Here is a 16621-nt window from a genome sequence, read left to right as displayed (position 1 = left end):
CCAGGCTTCCAAATTTCATCACCACCCTACAGGGGCTGTCCCTCCTCCTCCACCAGTCATCCCTTCCTCCTTCTGCCCCCTCCAAGTGAACTCGAGGAACTGCACAGGCTGACCATTTATACTCTATCTTCAACTACCAATGAGAAACAAGTGTTTTCATCAAAATGTGAGTTGAGGTAATTTATCTGTAGAGTGGAGCAATGTCAACCCCCTTCTCCTTCTACCTCCCACCAACAGGCATGTGTGCCCACACCCCATAAACAAAGGCTTTTTAAAACTACCACATGGGGAAGGCCCTGTGATGTAGCGGGTAAAGCCGCCACCTACAGTGCTGGCATCCCATATGGGCACTGGTTCGAGTTCTGGCTGCTCCACTTCCAATCCAGCTCTTGTTGTAGCCTGGGAAAGCAGTAGAAGATGGCCCAAGTCCTTGGGCCACTGCACCCAAGTGGGAGACCCGGAAGAAGCTCCTGGCTCCTGGCTTCAGATCGGCGCAGCTCCAGCCATTGTGGCCACCTGGGGAGTGAACCAACTGACGGAAGACCTTTTTCTCTGTCTCTCTCTCTGTCTGTAACTCTACCTCTCAAATAAAATCTTTAAAAAATATAATGAAAGGAAAAGGAAAATACAATCTTTCAACTTGGAATTGTAAACCCAATAAACTGTTTATTATGAAGAAAAAAATGTATTTCAGACACAAAATATGAAAGAATTCATCATCTGTAGAAGTGCACTACAAGAAATATTAAAGGCCTCCAGGCAGAATATTTCTGAATCTGGGGCCACTGCTGTAGCTTAATGGGTTAAGTCACAGTCCGTGGTGCCAGCATCACATTTGGGTGCCAGTTCGGGTCCCAGCTGCTGCACTTCTGATACAGCCAGTTGGAGAGTGAACCAGCGGATGGAAGGCCCCTCTCTCTCTCTCTCTCTCTCTCTCTCTGCCTTCCCTTCTCTCTCTGTGTAACTGTGACTTTCAAATAAATAAATAAATCTTAAAAAAAAAAAAAAAACACACCATGTGGTCAGAAAGAAATAAGGTTGCTCCAGAGACATCTGACTGTATGTGGGCATCCTACTAACTTTCCATTCTGTTTCTATATTACATTATCAGTTACACAAAAAAGTTTTAAGCAAATATTTATTTACAAATGATAGATGAATGCAATGAATAATGTAGACAATTTGGGTATTTAGATGTTGGGAAATATTTAGATTCATCAGGTTTGAAAATTCATAGAAGCAGAATAATGGTTAAGAGATCCTTGTATCTCATACTGAAATATCTGCATTTGATCCACAGTTTCAGGTCCTGACTTCAGCTTCCTGGTAATGTAGACCCTGGGAGGTAGCAGGCGATGGTACAAGTATTGGGTCTCTGCCACCCACGTGGAAGACCTGGATTGAGTTCCCAGATCTTAGTTTTGGGCCAGCACAGTCCTGGAAATGGCAGGAATTTGGAGAGTGAAATGAACCAGGGAATTCTGTCTCTCTGCCTCTCAAATAAATAAAAATAAAAATAAAGTAAATAAAATTTAGATACCAATTGTTCTAACTAGATGCCTCAAATCTCAGCCATGATAATCTTAATATTCAGAGTGGCACTACAGTATGTATTCCCATATCACCAGTTGGTATAAAGTTTCATATTAATCTATACTTCCCTCTAATATAAACCAACATCAACTTCCATGTTCAAAATATCTAACCATGGGGCTAGTGCTGTGGCGTAGCAGGTAAAACCGCTGCTGCCTGCAGTGCCAGCATCCCATATGGGTGTCGGTTTGAGTCCTGGCTGCTCCACTTCCAATCCAGCTCTCTGCTATGGTCTGGGAAAGCAGTAAGAGATGGCCCAAGTCCTTGGGCCCCTGCACGCTTGTGGGAGACATGGTAGAAGCTCCTGGTTCCTGGCTTCGGATCAGCTAAGCTCCAGCCATTGCGGCCAATTGGGGAGTGAACCAGCGGATGGAAGACCTCCCTCTCTCTCTCTCTTTCTCTCTCTCTCTCTCTCTGTACCTCTGTCTCTGTGCAACTCTGCCTTTCAAATAAATAAATAAATCTTAAAAAAACTAACCATATAACATAGGAAACTACTCTTTTCCTAAAAGTACAGTTCTTTCGACCCCAGTGCCTAAAATATCAAGGATATAATAAAAGTAATATTTTTGGTGTCAACACACCATAGACCATATTCTGTATTTTCTACATATATGACTTTGAAAAGTCTATTTTTCATACATTGCTTGAATATGTTTTATCAGGTAGCACCATTTGATGAAATAGCACAAAATGACATTTTCCCAGAGACTGGCTGCTCCAGGGCAAAAATCTTTTGGACCACCAAGTGGATCTACAAACCAAGAACTATTCCTGTTATGACAGTATAAAGTAGACAGCTTACTTATAACGGGGAAGAAACCGCCATGGTAGGAAATACTTAATGAATTAACGAAAGAGAAAGAAAGAAGCACACAAGCACAATCCTGGGAGAGCGAGCAGCCAGGGGCGTGGAACCCGGCTCATTCTTGCTCTTCCTGAATATTCTGCATCCTTGCACCATACTCATCACTATTTCTCAAGACTGTCTTTCTCTCCCGCCCTTTTTTATTTCCCCCTCTTCCCTAACTGACTCACCAACTTTTCCTCAGTCTCATCTAATAAACTACTTTCCACTCCAAAACCCTCGCACCCAGACTGTCGTGAAATTACGCTGAGAGGAGATATTCTTGGAATGGGACAAGTCAGAGATCAAGTCAGAGAAGAAAGGGACATGAGAGGAAATGGCTACATTTCCCCACTGATGACAGAGCTGTTCTGCCCGCGCCTGGAAATTAGTCCTCCTTCTACAGACCACAGCCACCAAGCCTCTCCGCTGGTTAGGAAACACCTCTGCCCACACAGGGAGCTCATTACAGAAAGCAAGGAAGCAGTCTCAGGTTTCGTAAGTGGATAGTCAGAGCGGGGATGAGAACCTTCCCTCTGGCCTGCTAGTGACAGGTCACCTGTGTTCTACTGCTACTCTTCCTCCTCAGGCATGGCCCACAATATGGTGCTATTTCATATGACCTTCAAAGCCTGCTGACAAACTTTCGCATCTGATGGCTGCACAGAATTTCCTATGTCACTCATGGCGTTTGCATTGCACAAATCATGAAGGAATTAACCATCATAGCAAGGTGCTCCTAGTTCACCTTTGCTCTCAATGTGTCTTTCTGAAACTCAAAAGAAATGAGAAGGCTCTGGGATAGGAAGGGAAAGACACCCAGGAGTGAGAACTCCTGGGTGTAGCCCTGGTTACATGGAGACTGGGACTCTGGCGATGTCTAACTCCAAGTATGCAAAGCACGATTACCTGCAAAGATGCTTGTCTGATGTTCAGCTCTGCACAGTTGTGTAATGGCAGCCCTGATGCAATGTTTAAAGAACCCAAATCACAGAGATAAAGGGAAGGACACATATTCCCAGGTTTTGCAGGTACAGGATAATGGCAGTGTGATCAGACACGGAAAACTTACACACACACACACACAAAACTTCATTAAAAAACTGCCTGCATGTTAACCATTTCCAGTTGCAATGGCTCAATTATAGCCAATTTTGCAGTCAAATCTGATCACCTTTCTAAAGAAGTTAATGCAGTCAATGTAGCATCAAAGAACTATTTGGTCTCACACAAAAATAACTCCATCACATACTTTCCTCACAACATACACTCCATGTGCCATACTGTACTCTTGCTGTAACCGCGGTCTCATTTATTCAGAAACCACCACAAAAGCTACAAGAATCTATTTTCATTCCCAGGGAGGGAAGACAGAACCATTACATGGAATGTTAATTTCTTACACTACTGGGATGTGGTTTGCTACTGCAAAAAAAAAAAAAAATCATTTCAAAAATCCTTTAAATCTAGTTATTTCAGATTTCTAAAAGCTTTTAATGAAGAAGTGGTAAAACAGAACAAAATTATATCACAATGGGTTTCCCTGGAATAGCTACATAAATCAGCTACATGACAGCCTTGCCGGATAAGCTGCAACAACTAAAGAAAAAGTTGGCTTTCATAAGACAAGCATACACTGGGGTATGTAGGCTTCTCGGACGACCTCTAGGTGCTGCTGTGGAGACCCCTTTTCCCAGAGACTTCTATTTCTTCCCCGGTGTTTCGGCCTCCCCCTCCCCCTGACTGCACTGCAGTGCGCAAAGCCATTACACACAATCACAACAAACGTGTATCCGCTGCCGGCGAAGCCTCAGGGACCCACATTCTTTAGGGTTCAAGGAGCCAAAGAATGCCATCTTACATTTCAGTACAGTTTATCCTATAGATGGATGAGCTAAGTGAAGACAGTATTAGCGGGATGGTGTCAGCCAGCAACCAGGAGGCAGAAGCGGCAAAAAAAAGACAGCTCCCATTGGAGCCCTCTGCAGGCCCCAGCCCTCTCCCCACACAGACTACGACTAGACGTTAAAACCAATCCTGTGCACCAAGTGCAACTGTAAGATGCGCTCCGGTGATGTGGGAGCGCAGGGCGGGGCGGAGGGTTGCTGCGAGCAGAGCTGGGCTGCACAGGTTCCATCCGAGATGTCAGCGCCCGCATCCGAGGGGCTGAGCAGCCCTGGGAGAAGCTCCGAGGAAATCGTGCGAGCGCCGCGGGGGAGGGGAGGCCTTAACGTTCGGATCAGATTAACCAGTGCACGACCGCGGTGCCTGCGCCCCGGTCCTTCCGCTGGTAGACTCAGGGCCGGAATCCCGGCGCTCTGGCACCGGAGACCGCTGCCTGTCCGCGCGGGCAGACAGCGAGGCAGAGGCCTGCAGGACCAGGCGAGGATGGGGGAGCCAGCGCCTTTACCTGCGATGGACCAGGTCCAGCGGTAGAACTCCACGGTGTCGTTGAGCGCCGTGGACACCACGTTCAGGACACTGCCCGGCTCCGAGTCCAGGAGCCCCATCGCGGAGCCGAGGCTGGCGCAGGCGGCGGTGGCAGGAACGAGCGGAGACCCCGCGGGAGGGCTGACCAAGGGGGCGACAGCTCAGGGGCGGGGGCGAGCGGCAGCCGAGGACCCCTCCAACGGCGGCGGCCCAGCTGGGTCTTCTCCCCCTCCTCCCGGGGCCGCGGCGGTGAAGGATGCAGCGGCAGCGACGTCGACGAGCGCCGCCGAGCAGAAGGTGTCGCCCAGGCTCCCAGGAGAAGGAGGAGGGAGGAGGAGGAGGAGGAGGTCCCGCCGCGAGCGCCCCGCGCCGCACCAGTCTGCCTCCTCGCGCCGCCGCCGCTCCAATCCCCTCCGCCCGCGTCACGTGGCCGCGCGCGGGGGTGGAGGGGCCGGCGCGGCCCTCCTCCCGCCCGCTCAGCGAGGCTGTTGCGCAGGGATGCTGCGGTCTGGGGGCGGCGGGCTCCAGGGTGGCGCAGGCGCTCACCGCCCCGCACCCGCCCCGCGTCGGTCCCTGCCCCCTCCGCGCACGAGCGAGCCACCTGGGCCCTGGCCCGCAGCTCCCCTCGCGGGTCTCCCCTTCCTCCTTCCCCGCCTCGCTCGCCAGCATCGGGCCCCTGTGGAGGCGGAGCCCATCGCCCTTCCACGGGTGACCTCGCATCCACCCTGGATGCGTCCTGGGGAACGAGACTAGAAAGAATGAGTGGTTTGTGGGCAAAGATGAGCTTTGGTCTTTACCTGTCACTCCGATTTCACTTGGGTTCCTGTTTCTTTCGTACCCATTACGTCTGCTCGCCACCTTGACAAGAGAATTGCACGAGGAGCCCTCTACATAACTGAAGGAATATTTGCTTTCATGCTACAGCGAAGAATAGTCTTTGCCTGCCCATCACACACAAAGTTGAATTAATGCACATTTTCTGTAAACTCGTTTACAGGGAATGATCGAACAGGGTAATGTGCTAAATTAAGTAACGAACAATTGAGAGAAGAGGGAGAATTGAGAGGGACTTTATTGTTAGAGAAGCCCACTTGGACCTGAAGGAGAATCTAAAAGGATGATCACTCCGGGCAATCTAACTGAGAGAGTGAGAGAGGAAAACACTGCAACAATGCGATTTTTTCTTTTTTCTTTTTCTTTTCTTTTCTTTCTTTCTTTTTTTCTTTTTTTTTTTTTTTTGTTTTGTTTTAAGAAACTATTTAGGTAAGAAGAAGGAGGAAAACGATAGGCGAGCCTGTCCCTGGAAAGTAGCAGTAATAAGCAACATACAATTCATAATTTGATAGTTTCTAACAAAACAAGATCTCTGAGAATAGTCCCATAACCTTTTCATCTACCTTTTGTTTAAGAAATGTGTCACTTCTTGCCTAACCTTTTCTCCATTTGTTGACTTAGGATGCCACTGAGTCAGGTGTGGACTGCCCTTGCCCTTGCACACTGTTCAGAGAACATCAATACTATCCTATTTACTTGAGTCATTTATTTTCCAGCTGAACTGGTTGTGTATCCATTGTCTGCATTTTATACTGGAAGTATCCTTGTGTGTAGAAATTATTACAGGTTGCTTGTTGAGAACCTAATGCAGTGCTATAAGTAGTAATTAATAAATATTTATGATGGCAAAATTATAAGTCATATTTCTCCAAGCACAATAAGGATTGTTGTAAGTGGCAAGGGCTTTATACAAGCAGATAATTTAAAGTAACTGATGTACTGTATAACTCAAGTAATCAGCTTGCTTTAAATTAACTGAATTGAATAATTTATTTTTCAAATATGTAAACTATATGAAAATTTTCTGGGATAATTTCTCAAGGCTCAATATCATGTTATGTGTATCAGAATGATTCTAGTAGCTATTAAAATAATACAAATATAGTATTTCATTTTAATATTAATGTTTTAATAATAAAAATTGCCTTATTTACATTGATGATCTAGCGAAGTTCAGATTAATCATAACTTCACCTAGAAAATTGCCTACTACTTTCATATTGTGGAATCTTGGATGTTTTTTAAGAGCAACCAGATTCTCACCTTTGTGTCCATTCATACACACAGACAACCTCAGCATCTTTACCTATTAAACACCATGTGAAATTCCTGAAACTGCAGTTTCCTTGGCTTCCATTACAGTGGAAGCCAACTGAAGTTCCTTATTCACAAGGGGGCGCCAGTCACATACAAGAAAATTACTGGCAGATAAATTAAGACGTGGTTTTGTTGTGGCTTCTATCACCTTGTACACACTGCACCTGGGACAGCAGTGTGTTTATTTACACTTATGAGCTATACATACACCAAGAACTGAACCACAGAGCTGACTCACTCCGGATCCCTATTAGCTATCATGAAGACTACAGTCCAATACTCAATTCACAACAGTTTACAAATGTGGAAGACTGCTGTGGTTTGAATGTGTTTCCTGAAGTTCATGTGTTGGAAATTTAATCCTCAATACAACAGAACTATGTGGAACCTAAAGGGAGTTGTTTAGATCATGAGGGCTCCACCCTCATGCGCGAATTAGTGTCAGTTGTAAAAGGGCTCGAGGCTGTGAGTCCAACTGTAAGTGCTCTTTTGTCCTTTCCCCTTCCTCCAGGAGAAGATGCAACAAGAAGGCGCTTCACAGACGCAGCCCCTCAATCTTGGGTTTCCCTGCCTCTAGAGCTATAAGAAATGAATCGCTGTGCTTTATCATTTTACCTATTCTTGGGTATTTTGTTACAGCAGCAAAAAAGCAGATGAAAGCAGCAAGTTGGTCTTGAGAAGTGGGACTGATGGCTGTGACAAATTCTTGAAAATGTGCCATCTGCTTTGGAACTGGGTAATGGGTAAAAGCACCAGGTTAGAAAAAGACTAGACTAGACTAGACTGCCATCAACAGAATATTCCAAGGGAGTCAGGTGAAGGCTCACAAGAAAGGAACTGTGGGAAAAGTCCGAATCTTTTTGCAGATTACTTATGGAGCTGTGAGCAGTATATGGATATAGAGATAGGCAAGGTAAAGGCCATGCTGATGAGACTGCACGTAGCAAATGAGGAACAAAGTATTGAAAGCTAGAGCGAAGACCTACCTTTTTACAAGATTGTGGCTGAATTATGGCCATGTGCAAGTTGTATTAAAGGCAGATGTTGAAGAATGATGGATTAAATAAATCTTTTTAAAAAGAATGATGGATTAGGATATCTGACAGAAGAAATTTCCAAGCAAATTACTAAAAGAGCTGCATGGCTACTTTTAGTTACATGTAGTCAGATGAGAGAGGGGAGATTTTAAAACTCTTGTGATTTGGCCGGCGCCGTGGCTCACTAGGCTAATCCTCCGCCTTGCAGCACCACCACACCGGGTTCTAGTCCCGGTCGGGGCGCCGGATTCTGTCCCGGTTGCCCCTCTTCCAGGCCAGCTCTCTGCTGTGGCCAGGGAGTGCAGTGGAGGATGGCCCAAGTAGCACCTGGCTCCTGGCTTCGGATCAGCGTGGTGCGCCGGCCACAGCGCGCCGGCCGCGGTGGTCATTGTAAGGTGAACCAACGGCAAAAGGAAGACCAAAGGCAAAAGGAAGACCTTTCTCTCTGTCTCTCTCTCTCACTGTTCACTCTGCCTATCAAAAAAAAAAAAAAAAACTCTTATGATTTGAAAATTTATGTATGCATCAAAACCTGTATGTAGTTGCTTCCACCATCTTGGAACTGTTGGAAATCTGCTTGGAACCTTTTTTGGCAAGGCTGTGGTTCAAGGCCAATTTTGTTGGCTATACATGGGATCTCCAGAACCAAAGTGAGAACACAACTATTCTTAAAATTGAGGTATTTATGCTGAAAATGAAACGGAGTTCTATCTGGACAGGAGATGTGCTTATGTCTATAAAGTGAAGAACAGCATAGTGACTCCTGGAAGCACTGAACAAATGACCAGAGCCATCTGGGGAGAGGTATTTCTCATCCATAGAAATAGTAGCCTGGTTTGTGCCAACTTCCAAAACAGCCTTCTAATGACAATGGACACGGAATATGTGTGCTGTGTCCTCAATGCTATGAACTATGAAAAGTTAAAGTGCATTTGTTCTCTTATTTCAAAAATATCAAAGGACTGTAACATGGAGTAGAGGAAGCAAGAGTGTGAGATGCAGCTGAGTGGGCCTCATGGCCAGGATGACCACTACACCACCACGCAAGCGGTGAAGCCCAAGTTCTAGGTTCTGCTGCCGCAGGTGTGTGATGAAGAGGGGAGAGCCGAGTGCCTCTCGCGGGAAGTGGAAGGAGAAAGGCGGGCCCCAGAGCAGGCTGAGGCTGCAGTGTCCTCATTGAACCATAGGGTCCAGTGGCTTGAGGAGGAGCTGGACCATGCTCAGGCGCACCTGCACTGCCCTGCAACCGCCGGGAGAAGCAGAAAAAGCTGCTCATGAAAATGAGAGAGGTATGGACCTTTCTCTCTGTCTCTCGCTCTCACTGTCCACTCTGTCTGTCAAAAAAATTTAAAAAAATAAAATAAAATAAAATAAAACGGCTGGCGCTGCGGCTCACTAGGCTAATCCTCCGCCTAGCGGCGCCGGCACACCAGGTTCTAGTCCCGGTTGGGGCGCCGGATTCTGTCCCGGTTGCCCCTCTTCCAGGCCAGCTCTCTGCTGTGGCCAGGGAATGCAGTGGAGGATGGCCCAGGTGCTTGGGCCCTGCACCCCATGGGAGACCAGGAAAAGCACCTGGCTCCTGGCTCCTGCCATCGGATCAGCGAGGTGCGCCGGCTGCAGCGCGCCAGCTGCGGCGGCCATTGGAGGGTGAACCAACGGCAAAGGAAGACCTTTCTCTCTGTCTCTCTCTCTCTCACTGTCCACTCTGTCTGTCAAAAAAAAAAAATTAAAAAAAATAAAAAAATAAAAAAAAAAGAAAATGAGAGAGGTATGAAGGTTCTTGAAAATGAGGCCTTAAAAATGAAGAAAAGATGGAACTCCAGGAACTCTTGGAACTCAAAGAAGCTAAGCATATTGCAGAAGGGGCAGATGGAAGTAGAAAGAGTGGGTCAGTAAATGGTGATAATCGAAGGAGATGGGGAACGCACAGAGGAATGAGCTGAGCAGATAGGGTCCCATTGCTCAGAGATGGATGAGCAGATCAGACTGGTAGACCAGAACCTGAAGTTGTCTGCTGAAAGAAAGCATTCTCAAAAAGAAGACAAGTACAAGGAAGAGGTTAGCCGGCGCCGTGGCTCAATAGGCTAATCCTCCACCTTGCGGCGCCGGCACACCGGGTTCTAGTCCAGGTTGGGGAACCGGATTCTGTCCCGGTTGCCCCTCTTCCAGGCCAGCTCTCTGCTATGGCCAGGGAGTGCAGTGGAGGATGGCCCAGGTGCTTGGGCCCTGCACCCCATGGGAGACCAGGAAAAAGCACCTGGATCCTGGTTCCTGCCATCGGATCAGCGCGGTGCGCCGGCTGCAGCGGCGGCCATTGGAGGGTGAACCAACGGCAAAGGAAGACCTTTCTCTCTGTCTCTCTCTCTCACTGTCCACTATGCCTGTCAAAAAAAAAAAAAAAAAAGGAAGAGGTAACAATTCTTACTGATAAACTCAAGCGGGCAGAGAGAGACCTGTGCTGAATTTGCTGAGAGGTCAGTAACCAAGTTGGAAAAGATAATTGATGACTTGGAAGACAAACTGAAATGCACCAAAGAGGAGCACCTGTGTACACAAAGGATGCTGGGTCAGACTCTGCTTGACCTGAACTAGCTGCAGAACACCCCAGTCTCACCTTGCTGCTGCTCCTCCCTCTCACCTTTACTCCACCTGAGGCCGGCCTGCCCAAAGCTGACCTCTAAATTGAAGGCTGATCTTTAGCTGGAAGACTGCTCTCTCTTTTTGCCACCCTTCCATCCTCCATGTCTTTTTTACCAAACTCTCTGCACTTACCCAGAGATTTCCATGGGACTAGGGGCTGAGCACTTTGGGAACAACATTTAGGGGAATGTGCACACAATGAAAAAAATATTTAAAAGCATGTTGTGACGTACTCATTTTGTAGTTACCTTTTTTGTTGTTGTAGCAGTCATTTTGTAAAAACATTCCAAGCCATTCCATGCTCTGGAAGCAGCAGTCTAATCCCTTTCTTACTTTCTGATAGTTTTCAGCCTAGTGCATATTGCCTCCTCCATAGAGAAGAAAAAGAGGTATGGGCCTGCCTTACTGGGAGCCAAAGTCCAGCGATAGACTCCTCTATGGGGAACCTCGTTGCTCTGTACAAAGTACCAGCCAAACCAGAAAGGTAATTCCTGGAGGAGTTTGCCAAAAACAAACAAAAACCACATGCTCTTCAGGTTTACAACTTTAAGGTATCTTTAGACAACTTTATTTATTTTTTCATCAGAAATGACCAAATTAAGATGGTGAGACCTTTGAGACCAAACTTTGCCCCAGCTGTATCTGCTTCCCACACAGGTATCAAAATAGGTCATGTGCACCACAGGTTGAGGTGATCACTTCATTGCTTTCCTACCATCTTAAAAGAAAGAGTATGTGTTTGCCACTGATTTTGCCATATAAAACTCATCATGCTTTGCTGGGTCTGAAGCTGCTGGATCTGAAAATCTCATTGTGCTCTGTATCAGTCAGTGCTGGAGAAATCTTGAACAACTTATGTACACAACTTTCAAAATTTTATATTATTTTAAATAATATAAAATGTACTTCTCTAGGCTTGGGTACCCTTGCCAGCCCACCTGGCTGGGAGAGCTCCCCACATTGTGGGCTGGCAGTGTGCTGGTTTTTCCAAATTTCTTTCCCCATTTTTTGTGAGGTTTCTGTGAGGTCTGTCAGGTGTACATCCTGCAGCTTATTGGCTTAAAATGTACTCTCCTTTGATATGATCTCTTTGGGGCTGGTTGGGAGAAAGAAAAGCCAATAGTGTAACTGTTTTGAAAGTGACCATTGACATTAAGTGCCTTTTTGAAATAAAAAACCTGCCCTTCCAACTCCCAGACCTATTTGACTTTTATTTTTTCAACCAGATATGTTTTCTCCACTGAAGCTCTGAGGCTTGAGTTAAAAATCAGAACTTTGTGGTGGTACCAACAGGTTTACTGTGTAGCATCTGCTTTGGAAGCCAACCAAATCTGGGTTCAAAACTCAGCTCTGAAATTCCTAGTTATGTGTCTCAATTTACATATATCCATTTCATCATCTGTATTATCAGGGTAAACTTGATAATATGAGCTACCAGGGTAGATTATAAATAATATTTATATAGGAGCCTTTTCTAGGTGGGATTAATGTAACACTAGCATCTTCAGGATGAACTTTATATTTTCTCGTACAGCCATCTTCTTTCTTAAAAAACATGGACTTATTATGCTCCTTAAACAATTTAATAAATAATGGTGATCCAAAAAAAAAAAAAACACCAAAAATCAAAAACCTGCAAACAGATGCTCAAAGTAGCTTTATTCATAAACACTAGAAATAGGAAGCAACAAAGATGTCCTGAGTAGATCAAATGGATAAACAAATTGTACGACATTCATACAATGGAACATTATTCCCCAGTAAAAATAAATGAGCTGTCAAGCCCTGAAGACATGTATGAAACTCAAATGCATAGCGATATGTGAAAGAAGTTAGCCTTAAAGGCATCATACTTGGGCCGGCGCAGTGGCACAGCAGGTTATTGCCCTGGCCTGAAGTGCTGGCATCCCATATGGATGCCTTTTAGAGACCCGGCTGCTCTACTTCTGATCCAGCTCTCTGCTGTGGCCTGGGAAAGCAGTAGAAGATGGCCCAAGTCCTTGGGCCCCCACACCCATTTGGGAGACCCGGAAGAAGCTCCTGGCTCCTGGCTTTGGATAGGTGCAGCTCTGGCCATTGAGGCCAACTAGGGAGTGAACCAGCAGATGGAAGACCTTTCTCTGCCTCTCCTTGCTCTGTGTAACTTTGACTTTCAAATAATTAAATAATTTTTTAAAAAAAAAAGGCATAGAGCCGGCGCCGTGGCTCAATAGGCTAATCCTCCACCTTGCGGCGCCGGCACACCGGGTTCTAGTCCCGGTTGGGGCGCCGGATTCTGTCCCGGTTGCCCCTCTTCCAGGCCAGCTCTCTGCTATGGCCAGGGAGTGCAGTGGAGGATGGCCCAGGTGCTTGGGCCCTGCACCCCATGGGAGACCAGGAAAAGCACCTGGCTCCTGGCTCCTGCCAGGATCAGCACGGTGCGCCGGCTGCAGCGGCGGCCATTGGAGGGTGAACCAGCGGCAAAGGAAGACCTTTCTCTCTCTGTCTCTCTCTCTCACTGTCCACTCTGCCTGTCAAAAAATAAAAAAAAAAAAAAAAATAAATAAATAAATAAAAAAATAAAAAAATAAAAAAAAAAAAAAAGGCATAATACTGCATAATTCTAATTATCTGATGTTTCTGAAAAGGCAAAACTATGACAATGAAAAGATCTGTGGTTGCCAGGGTCTTAAGAAGGGTAGAAGTTGAATATGTGAAGTACAGAGGATTTCTAGGGTGTGAAACTATTCTGTATGTTATTGCACTGTGAATAAATGACATTGTGTATTACAACTCATGAAGCAAATAGTAGACGTTAATGTATGTAAATTTAAAAAACACATAGAAAGGGGCTGGCATATGATGCAGTTAAGTTAAGGCACTGCATGGGAAACTTATATTGGAGTCCCAGCTCCACTTCATACAGCTTCCTGCTAATATGCACACTGGGAAAGCAGCAGATGATGACTCAAGTACATGGATCACTGCCACTCATGTGGAAGACACTGACTGAATGGCACCTGGCTTTAGACTGGCCTAGTCCTTTCTGTGATGGGCAATTGGGGACTGAATTAGCAGATGGAAGATTCTCTCTCTTGCTCTCTTGCTCTTGCTCTGTATCTTTCAAATAATTCAAGATAATGATGAAAAAAATCACATAGGAAGTTGGAGAGTCCAAGAGTGGACTATCAACTGTGACAAAAGAATCTAATTATATTTCAAAATATGTGGAACAACTCATTGAGGGAGCTGAGATAAAATTTGCTGACCTAAATACATTTGAAAATGAGTAGTCCGTAAGGCAGTGTGCTGTGGTTCAGATAGTTGTTTCCCACAGTTGTATGAGTCAACAATTCTGATACTGCTATGTGCATACTAGAATTGAATACTTCAGTAAACTGATGACAGATGGTGGGAGTCAGGTTTCTTACTGTTGGAGTGTAAGTTTACAAGTAAGCAGAGGGAGGAGGCTAGAATGATCTGTGTAGTGATAGATTGGAGTTGGACACACCAGTGTGAACTCTTTTTTTTTTTTAAAAAAAAAAAAGATTTATTTATTTCTTTGAAAGAGTTACAAAGAGGCAGAGACAGAGGCAGAGAGAGAGAAATATCTTCCATTTGCTGGTTCACTCCCCAAATGGCCACATTGGCCTGAGCTGGGCCGATCCGAAGTGAGGAGGCAGGAGTTTCTTCTGGGTCTCCCACTTGGGTGCAGGGGCCCAAGCATTTGGACCATCACCCACTGCTTTCCCAGGTGCATTAGCAGGGAGCTGGATGGGAAGTGGAGTAGCCAGGACTTGAACCAGCACCCATATGTGAACTCTACACGACAGTGCCAGCTCCCCCTGTGAACTCTTGTTTGGCTTAATATAGATATGCATGGTTACATATGGGTATATTTACAAGTATGTGTACATACACAGGTTAGTATACTTACATGTATTTCTTTGCTTGGTCAGCTGAAAGGGCTTAGAATCAATGACACCCTACTAGCAAAAAGCAGACATGGGGCCCAGATTAAATGTTGGTCCAATCAAATAACCAGAGATTCTTGGGAAAATGACTGGATCTAGGACTGGAGCAGAATATATGTAAAATGAGCCTGGAACATCTTATACTAGAGAGTAGAAAATAGCAAAGCGACACAGGAGCCAAGAAAAAAGTCTTCCATTTGAGTAATGAGTTGGATAAATAGTATTGGGTTGTAACTCAAAGTGTAAAATAAGAGCCAGCATAGTGGCACAGTGGGTTAAACCACTGCCCATGATGCCGGTGGTTTGCATCCGAGTTATTCCACTTCCAATCCAGCTCCCTGCTAATGCACCTACAAAAGCAGAGGATGATGGCCTGAGAGTTTGAACCCTTGCCACCTACGTGGGAGACCTGGATGGAGTTCCAGGCTCCTGGCTTCTCATTGAGGTCATTTAGGGAATGAGCAGTGTTTCAAAGAAATAAATAAATTTTGTAAAAATGTAAAGTAAATATCCATGAGCCCATAAATAAGTTTATGTATTTATAAATGGAAAGAAGCAAAAAGAGATTCCCAAATAATTCATGTAGACACTTCACCTTCAAAAAGGGAAAACATTAACACCCCACTCCTTAAGTGGACACTGTCTGCAGTAACTTTTTTCCAAAAAGTAAAGTATTCAGAGAGAGAGGAAAAAGAGTAACTACAATGGAGAAATCTAACAAACATGGTCAAGGTCAATAGCAACAGGAATAAGAAATGTTCATATATAGAGTCTTCAAAAAGTTCATGGAAAATGCCTCTTATGAAAAAACTATTCATGCACCAAAATAAGCTTATTTTTTAATTTGATTTTCCATGAGCCTTTTGAAGTATCTTTGTGGTAAGTACACTTGCTCTGAGGCCAGCTCTGGAGCCAGCGCTGTGGCGTAGTGGGTAAAGCCACCACTTGCAATGCCAGCATCCCATATGGGTGCTGGTTCAAGTCCCAGTTGCTCCTCTTCCAATCCAGCTCTCTGCTATGGCCTGGGAAAGAAGTAGAAGATGGCCCAAGTTGTGAACCACATGGGAGACCCAGAGGAAGCTCCTGGCTCCTGGCTTTGGATCAGCACAACTCCAGCCATTGCAGCCAACTGGGGAGTGAACTAGCAGATGGAAGACCTCTCTCTCTCTCTCTCTCTGCCTTTCCTTCTCTATCTGTGTAACTCTGACTTTCAAATAAGTAAATAACTCGTAAACAAAGTGTAATTGCTCTGATGTTATAAAAATCAGTTTGCTTGTGTGATCTTTCTCTCCCAAACCCATGACCACAATCTATTCATTTGAAAAATATTACATAAGTTACAATTGAAGGGCATCCTACTATATATGTAAATAAAACAAAGTCATTAAAAACAAAGTCTAGCAAACTGTTATAGCCAAGAGAATCTTACAGAGACATGAAAACTGAAGTCATGTAGTGTCTTTTATTCAGGAATAATTCTTAAAGAACTGACAGTGTAGTGAAGGTAAGTAGAACGATAAGTATACCAAAATGTAGTAACTAAAGATAAATGTCTCATTACTTATTGTGTGACACTCAACAAGTATAGCAACAATGATATATATTAATGTCAACAACAACACTGTTAATAATATAAGGACAGAAGTATGATGGTGTACAAATCCTAACTTAGGGATATGTAGCTTTCTAGAAAAAAATAACAGCAAAAATGTATGTCAGGAATAAATACTAACTCATTTAACTATGCATTCAAAAACTTTCATTGAGTTTCTATATATGTTAACTTTTGCTGTGTGTGTCAGGGTCTGTCTTTGCTTCAAAGATTCTTGTAGTTTGTAGGGAAAGACAGATTTGGCCATGCATACTATAATTTCAAGTGCAATGAGTGCCCAAGAATACAGATATTAGTCCCTAAAACCTGACAAAGGGAGGGAAGGTTCAAGGAAGACTTCCCAAAGGGTTGTATGCCA

General features: G+C 44.9%; 1 protein-coding gene, 1 long non-coding RNA gene and 1 pseudogene across 2 annotated transcripts in view; 1 reads left to right on the top strand and 2 right to left on the bottom strand.

Annotated features, from left to right (window-relative positions):
* ELOVL4 (ELOVL fatty acid elongase 4) overlaps positions 1 to 5251 on the bottom strand; it is a 36441-nt gene extending 31190 nt beyond the window's left edge. Inside the window, exon 1 of the mRNA XM_002714545.6 lies at positions 4851 to 5251. Coding sequence (XP_002714591.1) covers positions 4851 to 4950 — 100 coding nt within the window. The 5' untranslated portion in view covers positions 4951 to 5251. The remainder of the gene's footprint in view (positions 1 to 4850) is intronic.
* LOC149126580 (uncharacterized) overlaps positions 1 to 16621 on the bottom strand; it is a 486087-nt gene that overhangs the window by 439877 nt on the left and 29589 nt on the right. The gene's annotated exons all lie outside the window — the stretch shown is intronic.
* LOC138849741 (tropomyosin-like) lies at positions 9152 to 10650 on the top strand (annotated as a pseudogene).

Source organism: Oryctolagus cuniculus, chromosome 5 (genome assembly GCF_051225735.1).
Source record: "Oryctolagus cuniculus isolate XC-2025 breed Fujian yellow rabbit chromosome 5, ASM5122573v1, whole genome shotgun sequence".
In the NCBI taxonomy this organism is placed as follows: Eukaryota; Metazoa; Chordata; class Mammalia; order Lagomorpha; family Leporidae; genus Oryctolagus; species Oryctolagus cuniculus.
Note: the sequence above shows the minus strand (reverse complement) of the source record. Positions and strands in the feature narration are given on the sequence as shown.